We start from the raw sequence: 17,032 nt of genomic DNA, 5'->3' as shown, positions 1-17,032 counted from the left end.
ACATGATGCACTTAGACTGAGGAAAAAGGATGGCATTAAACAGAGGATCATACAATACAGCCCAACATTCTCGTGTGTACAAGTACTTCACGTCACATTCCCAGTATTACATCCCACTTTTTTCCTGCACCGCTGTCACGCACATTCTGCTTCAGAAGGCCAAATGAAGATTTCAATATTGTCTGATTTCTCTTCTTCAGTTACTTAGGAAAGCTACAAAAGAAACAGCCCAAATCTACGAGTACAGAAATAAGACAGAGACAAAACGGCAGCAGTGAAGATATTCCAATTAAAGAGGGGTAATTTGATTGGTGGAGCGTGGACTGTGGTGTGGTCCAAGGATCTGTGCTGTGACCGTTTATGTAAATGATTTGGAAATAGGCACGAGGAGAATGGTGAGACTTTGCTGACAATCCCAAATTAGGGAGCTTGGTAAACTGATAGCATGCAGATTACAGGAGGGCAGAGGTTAGCAGGCCATGAGGTGGGCAAGCAGGTGGCAGATGCAGCGAAATGTATGGTCGTACACATTCAGAAAAAGATCAGTTAAAGAAAATATATCCAAAATGGCAAGATTCTTAGCACAGAAACAGTGAAATCGAGGGATTCAGATACATATATCTTCAAAGTTGTGAATGCAAGACAAAAGGGCTGTAAGAGACAACTCGGAGCACAAAATAGTAAAGCAAGGAAGAGATGTTGAATTTTCACAAGGTTTTGTATGGCTAGGTTACAGTTGGAGATAGTTCTGGGCATTCCCATTATCACTCTGCGCTGAGTTAACTGATCTTATCCAGGACACCAATATAGCTGCTTCAATTGGCTTAATGCTGCAGGATTACATCGGATATAGGGCACAGAAACAGGCCATTCGGCCCAACCAGTCTATGCCGGCATTTATGTTCCACTCGAGCCTCCTCCCGTCTTTCCTCATCTACATCTATCAGCGTAACCCTCTATTCCCTTCTCCCTCATGTTTATACAGCCTCCCCTTAAATGTATCTATACTATTTGCTTCAACCACTCTGTGGTAGCGAGTTCCACATTCTCACCACTCTTTGGGTAAAGAAGTTTCTTCTGAATTCCCTATTGGATTTCTTGGTGACTCTTCTATTGATGGCCTCTAGTTATGCTCTTCCCCACAAGTGGAAACATTCTCTCTGTATCCACTCTATCAAAACCTAAAGATTTTAAAGACCTCCATTAGGTCACCCCTCAGCCTTCTTTTTTCAAGAGAAAAGAGCCCCAGCCTGTTTATCCTTTCCTGATATGTATACCAGGGAGATTCAGCGGCAGCTTTCATCAAGCGCCCCCTCATCCAGCGTGACTCGGTCACGGCCCAAACATGCCCCCATGTGCCAACATACGGTATTGCCATCTCTTAGAACATTTATATTTTTTGGAATTTCCATTCCCGTTATAATTCGGTGCAAAAAAAAATTCAACCAAATGTTCTGTTAAGGGTGGGAGTTTGCAGAAGGGCTCATGGTCTTGTCGACACGTACATGTACTTGCATGAAGGCTTTTCGAGCCTCGTTGTCAATATGACTCTGTGGGACCAGTCCATTATCCTCCACTTGGTACTGCCTCTCCACTTCGGCTGTTTTTAAGTCCTTAACCACCTTCACTTTCAGGCGACTCCTCAGAATTATCCTGGCGTCTCCTGATCAAAGACAAGGTTCCAAAATAAGCTGCATTCACTGAGATTTCTGGTACTGATCACTCTTCTACCAGTTAATATAGGAAGCAGCAGTCCATCTTAGCTCATCTATCGCAAATAAACACCGCCATTTCGTACCAGCTCCCCATCAGTGTCACACTGTCCCTTAATTCAACGTTTGTGCCTCTAATACACGACCCGGAAGTCCATCCCAAGCGTTGCTCGCTCGGTGTATGAAGAACGTCCCGAGCCCTAAATTTGCCATCCAAAGTGCCCTCTTGTCCAACTTTCATGGCATACTTTGAAGTAAAGCTTGCCTCTGATACCTTTAACCATTTTATAACCCTCTAAAGGTGCCCTCTCAGTTGCATCCCCTCAAGACTGAAGAGACCAAGCTTCTCCCAAGTCCTCCTTTGTTTTTCAAGCCTGACATTATCAGCCTTGTGGCTTTTCTCTGTACTTGCACCGAGACTTGAATGTTTTCCCCTGCGTCGGTGACCAAATTTGAACACAATAATCGGGACCGTGGTAACGTACAGTTTCAGTGTGATGTCCCGAGATGTACTATTGATACAGAAATAAATTCCTCAAATTGGCAGTCTTGAGGTGTGCGGAGTGTAAAGAAAGATATATGGAGTCCAGGTCAGGATTTAGGACCAGGATAACCAGAATCTCGATGCCAGGTATAGTCAGGCCACTTCTTTCTTGTTCCAATAAAAGTGGTTTGGACTACTGAACAGGTGACTCGAACACTGGATACCATCAAGGCTTGCAGGTAATGTCCTCACCCAAGCTCCACATGGACACTAGCCAGGAGTCAATGGAAAGCCAGCAGCAGGGGAAACCCCAGCACAGATTCCCACCTCCCTGGTCCAGGCACAGCGAGGCCAAATGTAGCTTCCTCACCATGTCCTCGAGATCAGCAAATGCAGCACAGATCGGAGGTCAAAGCTGGCACCTTCCGTGCCTGTATAGTTCAGTACACTAGGCTGCAGCTTTGCCCATGGAGCCGTCCATCACAGGTACATTCTTTTACAGCATGCAAGATCATGTGATAATTCAGTTAATAAAAACTTCACAAACAAGCACACTTAAAGGGGAAGAGAACCAGTGAGCCTTTTATATTACCCGGTTCCCTTTTCAGTCTCTGGGGAAGAGTAACCTCGGTCCCCTTCTCATTTTCTGTTGGGTGGCACTCGCAATGCAGCGATCCAACTGCTAGATACAGTGCAAACCACGAGGGAACGCTCATCACTGAAATCGGCTCCCTTAACCGGAGCGTCTATTTTGCGGGCCCACAGTGCAGTCCGATTCCTGAACGTTGTGAATTGGGGGGGGGGGGGGGGAGGAGAAGGGTTGGAATGCAAAAGGAAGGAAGTGTTGCTTCAGTTCTGGGCGCCACACCTCAGGAAAGATTTACTGGCCTTGGAGGGGGAGCAGCGCAGACTCACCAGAATGATACCGGGGCTAAAAGGGTTAAATTATTAGGACAGGTTGTGTAAACTTGGCTTGCATTCTCTCGAGTTTAGAAGATTTGAAGGGTGATCTAATCGAGGTATTTAAAAATGATAAAAGGATTCGATAGGGTAGATACAGAGAAGGTATTTCCTCTGGTGGGGGAATCCAGAACAAGGGGACATAATCTTAAAATTAAAGATAGGCCATTCAGGGGTGAAATCAGAAAGCAATTTTTCCCCACAGAGGCTAGTGAAAATCTGGAATTCTCTCCACTACAAGGCCGAGGGTCAATTGAAATTTTCACGACTAAAACAGGCAGATTTTTATTTGGCAAGGGTATTAAGGGATACAGAGCAAAGGCAGTAGATGGAGTTGAGGTACAGATAAGCCATGAACTAATTGAATGGCCTACTTCAGGTCCATGTTCCTATGGAGTTGACCTGAGCATTGCCACTGTCTGCACTCCCTAATAGAAAAGCACATTTTACTTGCAAAGAAGCTGCGGCAATTTCTCTGTATATGCACCATACGTTACAATGAGCCTCCCCATATTACTCCCCCTTCACAATGACAGGGTAGATGCCGAGAGGTTGTTTCCCCTGGCTGGAGAGTCTAGAACTAGGGGGGCATAGTCTCAGGATAAGGGGTCGGCCATTTAAGACTGAGATGAGGAAGAATTTCTTCACTGAGGGTTGTGAATCTTTGAAATTCTCAACCCCAATGGGCTGCGAGTGCCGAGTCGTTGAGTATATTCAAGGCTGAGACAGATAGATTTTTGAACTCGAAGGGAATCAAGGGATATGGAGACCGCCGGGAAAGTGGAGCTGATGTAGAATTTCAGCCATGATCTGATTGAATGGCGGAGCAGGCTCGAGGGGCCGTATGGCCTACTCCTGCTCCTAATTCTATGTTCTTACGTCCACAATGCCACCCATATGTACTGCAAGTTAGTGGGTTTCCTTCTATCATATTTAAAGTCCATTAAGTTAGCAAAAAGAAATTAAGTTAGTTCCTTGAAGTTGAGAAATATTGATGGATATGAGCAATGATGCAGGAGAAGTAGGGTTAGAATAAATGCTCAAGTGAGGAAAAATACTGGCAGACTTGAGGGTCCAAATGGCCCATTTGTGTGCTGTAACATTCTATGATTCAAATTCATTGCGAGATTGTCCTCACTGGCTTGGTGGATGTTGGACATTCAAAAATCACTATTCCGGCATTTCAATTACCCATTGATTTACCGCTATTTGCACAGCCCCACAATGCAGGCTGCCAGTTATACCACAATTTGCTGGTTACAAAAGTTAGCAAAAGCTGGCATTACTTTAACTGAAATGGCCTGTCTCAAGACTGCCTACAGCAAGCAGTGCAGTCAAGGTTATCACCAGGCATATAGAAGGGTAGGTGGGGCGAGAAAGAAAATCACTCGCGTTAATGCACCGCTGTGATCATAATACATCATCTGAAATCGTTCCCACCACTGCCACCACAGATCGATAACCACCAGTATTTCAGCCGAGCGCCATGTAGCTCACTGTTTTCTCTCCAGACACAGCCCAAGTCTGCAGGGGCAGAACCTATAATCGTGCTGCTGGGTGTTCAGTACAGGTGGACGGAGTTTGAGAGTTCACGTACACACTGCGCTTTACTGAAATCCTTCCGACAGCGGGGAAATTCATTTTACCACCAAATAAAAAGGTCATACTGGGCCTTGGACCCACTGTTTAACAAAGGCCGACAGCATTCCACACAAAGTGAACAGAAAAAGGTTCCAGAACATTCCATTCTTACCTTCGATTACATTAGTCACTTCTGTTCTGTAGGACTCAAATTTGAATGGCGTGAGAAATCCAAGTGAGCCGAGATGGAACGCCATGACAGGAGGGACGCTGGTCTGGAAAAACCACAGCGCTGTTAGCCACATAAAACCGACCTGCCAATTCCCTACCGATACTGTGCACATAAAGAGTAACACCATCTCTGCTGTCGTATGTGACCCGTGAGCCCCCTCACGCACTTACAAGGAGTATGTGGCCTCTTGATTCTGCCTACCAAAATACACCACCTCACTCTCATCTACAATTAAATTAATTTGGCAATTACACGCCCATTCTGCAAGTTTATTAACGTATTCCTATATTTGGTCATTCTTCCTCAGTTATTAACCATGACCAGTTTGGTGTCATGCACAAATTTTGAAATTGTACTTCCGATTCCAGAGTCCGAATGGTTTATATACAGGAAACTCCTTGGTATTCGGCACCGACGGGACCGGGATGGTGCCGGTTGATTAAAAATTCCAGATGACGGAGAGGGTTATCTACCGAGGCTATTTTTAACAAACAAAAATAAATAAAAAAAATCAAGAAATGTGCAGTATGCAGTAATTGGGTACTCACCTACAGAGTGTTGTGTTAAATGGATGGTGGAAGATGCTTGATTAAGTACAGTACTGCCAGTTGAGGGTAATCTATAACTCTTGAATTACTTAACAGTAAAACAAAACTTATATAGTAAACAGAAAAATGGCGGATCGGAAGAGACTACCGGCAGCGCGGGAGAGTCCGACTCCTGTTATTGAGGTGTTCGGACTTCCGACAGCGCCAAGAAGCCAAGTAGTGGCAGTTTGGAGAACTACCCCCACTGACTAACTCGGTCACCGCGGGAAACTCGGACTCGGCAACATTTCCGGTTAGTGAGGTGTTGTTTTCGGAGTGAGAATTTTGCCGGTTAATAGAGAATTCTGGATATTTAGGTGCCGTTTAAACGAGTTTCCTGTAAATGGTGAACAGTGGTCCCAGCACCGATCCGTGTGGAACATTACTTCCCACCATTTGCCATTCTAAGTAACTACCCTTAACCCCTACTCTCTTTCCTGTACCACCAGCTTCATGCACAGCATTAAAGCCCAACGCCAGCAAAAATATTTAAACCATTATCAGACACAGGAAGGAATCTGATGACAGTGACTGTCTATTACCTCAGGTTATAACCATAGCACTCAGCAGAACCAGTAAAATCTTTAAAGTACATACATTCTTGGAGTTCATAAGAAGTAGGAGTAGGCCATAAGACCCCTCGAGCCTGCTCCACCATTCAATAAGATCATGGCTGATCGTCGACCTCAACTCCACTTGCCTTAGAGATGGTTCAACAAAGGTTCACTAGATTGATCCCTGGGATGAGATGATGATATAAAGATAGGTGGGAAAGTAAGTTGTGTGGAGGACGCAAAGAATCTCCAAAAGGATATAGACAGGCTAAGTGAGTGGGCAAAAATCTGGCAGATGGAGTTTAATGTGGGAAACTGCGAGGTTATCCACTTTGATAGGAAAAATAAAAAAGCCAATTATTATTTAAATGGGGAGAGATTACAAAATGCTGAGGTACAGAGGGATCTGGGGGTCTCTGTACATGAATCACAAAAAGTTAGCATGCAGGTACAGCAAGTAATTAGGAAGGCAAATGGAATGTTGGCCTTTATTGCAAAGGGAATGGAGTATAAATGTAGGGAAGTCCTGTTACAACTGTACAGGGCGCTGGTGAGACCACACCTGGAGTACTGTGTACAGTTTTGGTCTCCTTATTTAAGGAAGGATATACTTGCATTGGAGGCAGTTCAGAGAAGGTTCACGAGGTTGATTCCTGAGATGAAGGGGTTGTCTTATGAAGAAAGGTTGAGCAGATTGGGCCTATACTCATTGGAGTTTAGATGAATGAGAGGGGATCTTATTGAAACATAGGATTCTGAGGGGGCTTGAAAGAGTAGATACAGAGAGGATGTTTCCCCTTGTGGGGGAATCTAGAACTAGGGGACATAATTTATGAATAAGGGGGCACCCTTTTAAAATCGGAAATGAGGAGGAATTTCTTCTCTCAGAGGGTCGTGAATCTTTGGAATTCTCTTCCCCAGAGAGCGGTGGAGGCTGGGTCATTGAATATATTCAAGGTGGAGATAGACAGGTTTTTGAACGATAAGGGAGTCAAGGGTTATGGGGAGCGGGCGGGGAAGTGGAGTGGAGGCCAAGATCAGGTCAGCCATGATCTTATTGAATGGCAGAGCAGGCTCGAGGGGCCAAATGACCTACACCTGATCCTACGTCTTATGTTCTTATGTTCCCTGCCCGATCCCCATATCCCTTGATTCCTCTAGAGTCCAAAAATCTATCTATCTCAGCCTTGAAAATACTCCGTAACTCAGCATGGACAGCTCTATGGGGTAGAGAATTCCAAAGATTCACAACCCTGAGTGAAGAAATTCCTCATCAGTCTTAAAAAGCCGACCCCTTATTCTGAGACTATGCCACCTAGTTCTAGACTCTCCAGGCAGGGGAAACAATCTCTATCCTGTCAATCCCCCTCAGAATCTTATAGGTTTCAATGAGATCACGTCTCATTCTTCTAAATATCGAGCCCAACCTACTCAACCTCTCCTCATAGGACAACCCTCTCTCTCATCCCTGGGATCAATCTACTGAACCTTCGTTGATCCACCTCTAAGACAAGTATATCCTTCCTTAGATAAGGAGACCAGAACTGTGCACAGTACTCCAGGTGTGGTCTCACCAAGGCCCTGTACAATTGTAGCAAGACTTCCTTACTCTTATACTCCAACCCGCTAGCAATAAAGGCCATTTGCCTTCCTAATTGCTTGCTGTACCTGCATGCTAGCTGTGTTTCTTGTACTAGGGCATGTAAATCTCTCAACACCAACATTTAATAGTTTCTCACCATTTAAAAAATATTCTGTTTTTCTATTCTTCCTACCAAAGTGAATAATCTCACATTTCTCTACATTATACTCCACCTGCCACCTTATTGCCCACTCACTTAACCTATCTACAGGAAACTCTTTTTATCCGGGACCGGCGTGGTGCCGGTTCATCAAAAATTCCGGATAACCGAGAGCTATAGTAAAAGATACGGAGCTGAGAGCTCCGTATAAAGCAACAAACCCTGTTGCTTAGCAACAGGTGCAGAACAATTGCCACAAGTTCCAAGCGTCTCTGTAGCTTAGCAACAGCTGCAGCCACACCCGATTGCACAGCAACAGATCGAGGAAGGCAAGTAATATGAAGTAAAACTTACCTAAACCTACTCCTGAATTTTGCCAGTTAACCGAGATTTCCGGTTATTTAGGTGCCGGTAAATCGAGAGTTTCCTGTATATCCCTTTGCAGGCTCTTTGTGTCCTTCTCACAGCTTACTTTCCCACCTAGCTAGCTTTATATCGTCAGCAAACGTAGATACATTGCAGTCGGTCCCTTCATCCAAGTCATTAATATAGATTGTGAATAGCTGAGGCCCAAGCACCGATCCTTGCGGCACCCCACTAGTTACAGCCTGCCTGAATATTTATAATGAAGAAGTCGTCTCTCTGCATATAACTACTGACCGGACTTGATCAGTGTTTATTAATGCCATATAGGGGTTCCCAGCATATCAGTGTACAGAAATGTTACTTATTGTATAAAGACTAAGTGAATAATACTTGAGCCCATCGCTGCACATTAAATCACAACCTACAGTCTCAGTGTATTGAACAATACAGTGTCAATGGATATTAGCATTAAATGATCAGTTAAGGCCAGTGTATAGTAGCAGGCGATGGGCCACAGTGCACAATAAGGTGCAAGCACAGCTCGAATTGTGCGTATTAATAACGTAGCGCATTATTCACTGCAAATGAATGGACTCGATAAGTTAGAGCCTTTTCTCTTCCAAAGCTTTATGTTCTCATGCTTAGGTTAATCCATGCATATTAATACTGGGCAATGAGCACATCCATGCATCTTAACACTAAGTTCATTAGCAAACTTCCCTACTGGACAGCGAGTACACCCATGCAACTTACTACTACAAATTTATTAGGACACTTGAATATTGAACAGAGATTATACATGTATATTAATGATGAAGTACAGTGAGTTATCAATCATATTAATACCAGTCAATGAATCTATTCATAGTGTTGTAGAATAAGTAAATCCATGCATATTAATATATATAATTTATTAGCTTATTTTAATACACAATGAGTCTAAGTATGTATATTAATTCGGTACAATGAGTCAAACCATTCATAGTAACACTGGTCAGTGAGTAGACCATGCATATTAATGCTGTAGAGTTACTTACCACACTAAAACTGGACAATTAGCCTATGCATGTATATTAATGCTGTACAATTAGTCAAACCATTTATACTAAAATTGAACGCCTAAAACATGCATATTAATGCTCTATAGAAATGTCAGTGTATCCATACTGTATTTCCCGGTGCATGTTAACACCGTACAGGGAGATCAGCAACATGAAGGTGTATCCGTCAGTACGAAAACTGTAGCAGCTGTACATGCATCGACACGACTTGCAGAATGACTACAACTGGATGCCTTCTTTACCCCTCTGCAAAAGCTCTCCTGCTCAGCCCGGCTAAGGATGGTGCAGAGCCCGAGAACGGCCACTGTCTAGCCCCCCCCCATTCCAGCACACCTTCCCGGCCACTTCTTCGCGATGTGCTTTGGCGCTACCGCCCTCCAGCCTGGGTGAACCCTTCAGCTCTTCCGTTCTATGATCAAACTGACCGACAAAGTCAGCACCCTCTACAGTCGAACAGCAACGGGACTAGAATTTCTTGCAGCCAAGGGACTGTCTCAAGTTGTTTCTCTTTCCTGAAGTCTAATCATTAGTCTTCACTGGCCCACTTCCTCTCTGATCTGCAATTAAAGTAGGCCGCTATGCTATGTCTATTCTCTGCCTGGCTTTTCTGAGTCTTGGGTGATAAAACTGCAAAAACAAAAAACACAAACATCGAGAGAAGACAGGCCTAATACCTGGAAGAGCGAGGAAGCGTATAGCAGTGTGCCGTCACCACCCAGACAAATGATTAGGTCTATGCATCCAGATAACTCATCGTAACCTGAAATTGAAAACAAAGTGTGTTAGCCAAACAGCCAGGTAAGCCGTATACAATCACTCACTCCAACTATTATTTCAGAAAAATGACGCCAATACCTGAACGAAAGTCTGGTCAATCAGCCAGGGCCATTTCTAGTCTTCTAGTTACATTTTTAGCACAAGTACAGACAGATCCTCAGAAGTAGATGAGGAAAGCCATATGGGAGTACAAATTAAATGCCCCTAGACTTCTTCATATACGACTAATAGGCAACAGAGAAATGACAGTGGGCCCATCAGCAGCTGAATAAGGGAAAGTTAGGTGAACAGTTCAGATAACACTGGGTTTTCAGAAAGGGTCTCTACGCAAAACATTAACTTCTTGCGGTCACTTGAATTCTCCGCTTCACTCCCACTCTGACCTCTGCCTCTTACACTGTTCCAACAAAGCTCAACGTAAGCTCGAGGAACAGCACCTTATCTTTCAATTAGGCACTTTACAGCCTTCTGGACTCAACATCGAGTTCAACAATTTCAGACCATAACCTCGGCCCCTATTTTTCCCCAGGCAGCAGGTTCTGATTCTGCTATTCTCATTTACACCTCTTCTCGACCCATCTTTTATTTCTTTACTTGTCCCATTACCACCTCCTTTTGCCTCGCACCAGCATCCCTTTTGTCATTTAATCTCTCCTGCCTTCCAGCCTATCACAGACCTGCCCTTTTGTTTTTTCCTCCCCGCCCCTCTTTCCCTGCCTCTGTACTTGTTTAAAACCTGTTAAATCTCTAACCTTTTCCAGTTCTGACGAAGGGCCATCGACCTGAAACATTAACTCTGTTTCTCTCTCCACAGATGCTGCCTGACCCGCTGAGTTTTTCCAGCATTTTCTGTTTTTATTAACTTATCGTTTCTGTGCTCAGGTGGACTCTTCTTCACATCGCAATATTTATCCTAGCTTTTCCCTTTTCATGGGATGACTGATCTGCATTTGCAGCATTTATAGAACTTAGAAACATAGAAAAATAGGAGCAGGAATGGCCATTCGGCCCTTCGAGCCTGCTCTGCCATTCAATATGATCATGGCTGATCCTCTATCTCAATACCATATTCCCGCTCTCTCCCCATACCCCTTGATGCCTTTTGCGTCTAGAAATCTATCAATCTCCTTAAATATATTCAGTGACTTGGCCTCCACAGTCTTCTGTGGTAGAGAATTCCACAGGTTCACCACCCTCTGAGTGAAGAAATTTCTCCTCATCAGTCCTAAATGTCCTACCCCGTATCCTGAGACTGTGACCCCTCGTTCTAGACCCCCCAGCCAGGGGAAACATCCTCCCTGCATCCAGTCTGTCTAGCCCTGTCAGAATTTTATACGTTTCAATAAGATCTCCTCTCATTCTTCTAAACTCGAGTGAGTACAGGCCTAGTCGACCCAATCTCTCCTCATACAACTCCTGCCATCCCAGGAATCAGTCTGGTGAACCTTTGCTGCACTCCCCTATGGAAAGTATATCCTTTCTTAGGTAAGGAGACCAAAACTGCACACAGTACTTCAGGTGTGGTCTCACTAAAGCCCTGTATAACTTGTCTTCAAATGGTAGTCTACAAACAGTGAAGTTAGCACCCCCCCAATCTCACCTTCTCGAAAGGTGCTGAGCTGTTGCCTGATGGGCTCAAAGGTTGTATCTTTAGCGAGCGCTGCATCATCCACCACCTTCTTCTCAACAAACACAACCAAGTGCTTCTCCTGGGTCAAGAGAAAAAAGAAAACGTGAAAGAAAAAGCAGAGTACAATCGTTCCGTTATAAGTTTAGGGTCTGCCTCAAGATAATCTCTCGGGTACAGCGGTGCTGTTCACTCCCGTAAGTGGTCTCAGCATCTTGCATTTAGGGTTTTTTTTTTTTGTTTGTTTTTTTTTTTTTTAATTCATTCACGGGATGTGGGTGTCGCTGGCAAGGCCTGCATTTATTGCCCATCCCTAATTGCCCTCGAGAAGCTGGTGGTGAGCCACCTTATACATCCAAGTGGCTTGCTAGGCCATTTCAGAGGGCAGTTAAGAGCCAACCGCATTGCTGTGCGCTCCTCTAATTCTGGCCTCTTGAGCATCCCTGTTTTTAAAATCGCTCCACCATTGGCGGCCGTGCCTTCAGCTGCCTGGGCCCCAAGCTCTGGAATTCCCTCCCTAAACCTCTCTTTCTCCTCATTTAAAGACGTTCCTTAAAACCGACCTCTTCTGTCCTAATTTCTCCTTATAAAACAAAATTTGACACCGAGCTTATATAACGCTGTGAAGCGGCTTGGGACGTTTTACTACGTTAAAGGCGCTATATAAATACAAATGGTTGTTGTTGTTTATTGGTGGTCTCCATTACCCAGCGTGCCCCAGGCTCTCAGGTTTAGGTTTATTTTACTCATTTCCGTTCTCTGCTGCTCCAAAAGCACTTGCTCCCCACCCCCATTCTCAATCCCATCAGTGAAACGGACTCTGACCGGAGCTCCAATGGCAGCTGTCTGTACCCAGAATGCACCATGCGGCGGAGTGCCCCCTATCGATATCAGCACAAATGGCGTATCTTTTTTTAATCCCGTGATTTAGGCGTTCCCTCGTGAAGCTTTATTTCACTCAGCGTCGCGTCTCTCATGATGGATTTGCGAGAGTTGGCAATACTGCTAATCTGAACTGCACATTCTGTCTTTGTCTTTCGCCTGTGCCAGCTCTTTGAAAGATCCAGCCAATTAGTCCCACTCCCCTGCTCTTTCCCCACAACCCTGCAAATTTCTCCTTTATAAAACTATTTATCCAATTCCCTTTTAAAAGTTACTAAATCTGCTTCCATCACCCTTTCAGGCAGCGCATTCCAGATCATAACTCGCTGCGTAAAAGATTTCTCCCCATCTCCCCCCTGGCTCTTTTGCCAATTATCTTAAACCGGTGCCCTCTGGCTACTGACCCACCCGTCAGTTTCTCCTTACTCACTCATCACTTGAAGGACCAACAACAATTCCACCCAGTTCCCTTGCTGCTAACAAATGGAACAGATGCCATCAAGAAACACTGCTGCACGGTACTCTCAACCTGATCGCAAGTGTGGGAAGCAGGAGGGGAACGAATGTGCCGTTTAAACCCATACGCAGCCGTTTATATTCCTCCAAACACATCAAGTCTCCTCTGTACAGCCTTGCTTTGCAACACAGCAATGCTTGTGGTGTTTGTTGGGACCCAATCTACTTATGGTGGTAGATCAGGTGACAGTAGGGACTGGTAATAAGACCTCTGGAGGGCTCCGTCATTTGTGCTTTGACGTGCGGTATTCTGGTTTCCTGTCTTTGGCAGCACTACAAAGGAACAACATCGAAACCACTTCACATACTCGGAGACCTGTTGCTTTTCAGACATCACGGTACCCAAGGGAAATGTGCAAAACACTGCAAAATTAATAGCTATCGTCTTCAAAAGAAGTTTAAATATCATGAAAGGAACCTTCACATTGCTAGAGAGACTGAGTCCTGTGCTTAAAGATTTTCAGTAAGCCGGTCAGAAGGGTAGAATGGTTGAGAGCTGCCTCAAGGGACACTGAGAAGAGGCAGATAACTGGAGTTGAGGTGCAGGCAAGCCATAATCTAATTGAATGCCGGAACAGGCTCGAGGGGCTGAATGATCTACTCCTGTTCTTATTTTCCCAGGCTCGACTCAGCACAGACTGGGAATCAAAACTGACCAGTAGACTGGCAGCTTGTCAAGATTTCAAACGACACACTCGCCTCGGAGTCAGAAGGTTGTGGGTTCAAGTCCCACTGCAGAGAATTGTGCACATAAACCAGGCTGACACTCCTAGTGCAGTACTGAGGGAGTGCTGCACGGTCGGAGGTGGAGTCTTTCAGATGAGACATTAAACCAAGGCCCGTCTGCTCTCCGAGGTGGGCATAAAAGAGCCCATGACAATATATCCCCCCAGTGTCCTGGCCAATATTAATCACTCAATCAACAACACAAAAACAGATTATTTGGTCATTATCTCACTGCTTTTTGTGTGATCTTGCTGTGCGAAATTTGGCTGCCACGTTTCCTACATTACAACAGCGACGACTCTTCAAAAGTACTTCATTGTCTGTAACGCGCTTTGGGACATCCTGAGGTTGTGAAAGGTGCTATATAAATGCAAGACTTTCTTTTTTTTTAAGGATTTTCCACTTCACCCAATTTAAATAAAAAAGTATTTTTTATATCCTGGAAAAGTGTAACTGAAACCTTGCTGGATTTTGCATATCTGACCTCTCAAATTCAACACAGAACGGTCAGTCACACACCAACTTAAATCAATCACACAGCATCATATCACTTTGAATTATTCAGCCCACAGTTGATGAAATCTGTGACAACATATCAAAATCAGCTTGGTACAGAGATCGGAACTGCAGCTTTTTCTTTTATTTTTTTAAACTGTTTGATGTACTGTGACTAGATTCAAAGTGGCATTAACAAAAATTAGGTAAAAATATCTAATTTTCGCCATAGCCCTGCAGTTGAGGTTTTATTTAAAAGTAGTGTTCCGTACTAACCCAGCACTGTAAACAGATCAGTAAAATAATGCTCCGTACTAACCAGCACTGTAAACAGGGCAGTAAAATAATATTTAATGGCCCAGAACTTGCGGTCAGTGGCGAAGCGACGGCACTCGCCACTGACCTCAAAGAAAGCTTCCCACAAAGATCTGGCGATCTCTCGGACGCTAATTTCAGCTCTCCTGACCTTAGTTTGAATCTTCCGCCAAATCAAGTGAGTCTCCAGCGTCCAGCAACAGTGATGTCATCAAGCAGGCTAAACAGCCAATCACACTGAAGAATTCTCTCAGACAGCAAACCAGGAAGTAAAATGCACAGATTATAACTTACATGTTTAGAAATTTTACAGAGAGCGAAATCAAGTTTGGGACATACACATAGGATTAAGGTAGAAGATGAAATATCAAACTAACTTTAAAAATTATATTAAAAGCCATGTAATTCTGATCATATTAATGGAAAAGTTTGGCATTCCACAAATATATAATTAGTTTTTCAGAGCCAGAATGGTTGATCAGCAGTCAATACGCCATTAAAAACTCAGTTACACTTCCTTCATTAAGGATTAACTTTTTTGGGGGGTTTGAACAGCGATATTCCAGCGTAGGGGAAGTTTGTGTCAGGAACTGTGAGCTGAATGAATTGCTGGCTCTGGGGAGTTCCACAGCACAACCTGTGGAGGAACAGGGATTGACTGACCACAACTTCGGGATTTACGCATTTATCTTGTTAACCAATTTTCCCTTTAATTTGTTTTTTTGGGTGCACGGCCCCTTCAAAATACTGTGCATGTGTGGTTTCTCCTATTGAAAAGCCAGTGAGCCGGCTGCGCGGGAGCTGCAGGGCACTGCGCAGCTTAAAGGAAACATTGGCGCTGACTCCAGAAGTTGCTGTCACTTTCAGGAGGAGTTAAGACAGCAAACACCGACAGTTTCGGTGTCACTACCACCGCTAAATCCGGGCCAATGTTCCGTACTAACCCGCCACTACACAAAGGATGGTTCCACCAAAAGGAACGAGAAAGTCCAATTGCTCAGGGTTAGTTTCCAGATTAGCTGTGCAGTGTCAGTACAGTATTAAACGTCTGGTCTCACCTCAATGAGGAAGGTACACAGCTCTTTGAACGGCTCCAGGAGGGCTTCATCCTTGACTTTTTTGATGACCAGTACGTTTGTCGGTGGCTTGTCCCAGGTCACCCTTTGACTGGTTGGATCCTGTATGTGCCTGAACAGAATTAGAAATAAACAGATAAAGCCAACAATGAGAGGATCCCACCACAGGGAGATGGAGAAAATATCCCACCACATTACAACCGAGAAATAACAAATCACCTTTATTGCCGATTTTATAAACATTCTTTACTTCACCCCTCTCCTAAAGGCACTGAATTGACACTGGGCTGTGGTTCAACAAGCACCTCCGCACTCTCCCGTAACCTGCTTAACTGGCTGCACACAAGCGCAGACAATGCACACCAGAGGGCTATTCAAGAAAAGCCTGATCTTCCCCTCACCCTACTTCTTTCTTCTTAAGCAGTCCCTCAGAAACAGAGGATGACTTGCTTCCACATTAAAAATGAGTTCTCAGGTGACTGAGGAGTCCAATGCGAGACCTACAGTCTCTGTCACAGATGGGGCAGACGGTGGTTGAAGGGGCGGGTGGGTGGGGTGCTTGGGTTGACATGCGCTCCTTGCGCTTGCTCCCAGCGAAGAGACTCGAGGTGTTCGGCGCCTTCCCGGATGCTTCTCCTCCACTTTGTGCTGTGTTGGGCCAGGGATTCCCAGGTGTCGATGGGGATGTTGCAGTTTTTCCAAGGAGGCTTTGAGGGTGTCCTTGAAGCGTTTCCTCTGCCCACCTGGGGCTCTCTTGCCGTGTCGGAGTTCCGAGTAGAGCGCTTGTTTTGGGAGTCTCGTATCAGGCATGCGGCCGATGTGACCCGTCCACCAGAGCTGATCGAGCGTTGTCAAAGCTTCGATGCTGGGGATGTTGGCCTGAGCGAGAACACTGACATTGTTGCGTCTATCCTGCCAATGGATTTGCAGGATCTTGCGGAGGCAGCGTTGGTGGCACCTCTCCAGTGCTTTGAGGTGCCTGCTGTACATGGTCCATGTCTCTGAGGCATACAGCAGGGCGGGTATCACTGCTGCTCTGTAGACCATGAGCTTCACCCTACACCCACACAGAAATCAGCCGAACCAGTCTGTCAGCTTTTACCTTCCAGGTAAGTATATCCTTCCAATCACATTTACCCGGCCTGTGCCCAAATCTGTTCAACTCGTTTTCCTTCATCCACCTATCTGATCTAATCTTGAATGCTCTCATAGTTTCTGCTTCAATCACTAAGTGAATTCCACAGCCTCATGACTCTGTGTAAAGAAGTTTCTCCTACCCTCTGTGCTAAACACTTGCATTTAAAATTAGTACCTCGTCACATGTACTTCCTAACAAGGA

General features: G+C 44.8%; 1 protein-coding gene across 6 annotated transcripts in view; it reads right to left on the bottom strand.

Annotated features, from left to right (window-relative positions):
• The window catches only part of LOC147115413 (NAD kinase-like), an 84,465-nt gene that overhangs the window by 17,200 nt on the left and 50,233 nt on the right, over nucleotides 1-17,032 (bottom strand). For all 6 annotated transcript variants that reach the window (XM_085989678.1, XM_085989677.1, XM_085989672.1 and 3 more), the window contains exons 4-8: nucleotides 15,676-15,805; nucleotides 11,657-11,765; nucleotides 9,954-10,039; nucleotides 4,910-5,012; nucleotides 1,506-1,663 (exon numbers count right to left, since the gene is read on the bottom strand). In XM_085989678.1, the coding sequence (XP_085845804.1) occupies nucleotides 1,506-1,663; nucleotides 4,910-5,012; nucleotides 9,954-10,039; nucleotides 11,657-11,765; nucleotides 15,676-15,805 (586 nt within the window). The remainder of the gene's footprint in view (nucleotides 1-1,505; nucleotides 1,664-4,909; nucleotides 5,013-9,953; nucleotides 10,040-11,656; nucleotides 11,766-15,675; nucleotides 15,806-17,032) is intronic.

The sequence above is a fragment of the Somniosus microcephalus genome, chromosome 6 (assembly GCF_052327205.1).
Source record: "Somniosus microcephalus isolate GS21.2 chromosome 6, FLI_Smic_1.0, whole genome shotgun sequence".
Lineage (NCBI taxonomy): Eukaryota > Metazoa > Chordata > Chondrichthyes > Squaliformes > Somniosidae > Somniosus > Somniosus microcephalus.
Note: the sequence above shows the minus strand (reverse complement) of the source record. Positions and strands in the feature narration are given on the sequence as shown.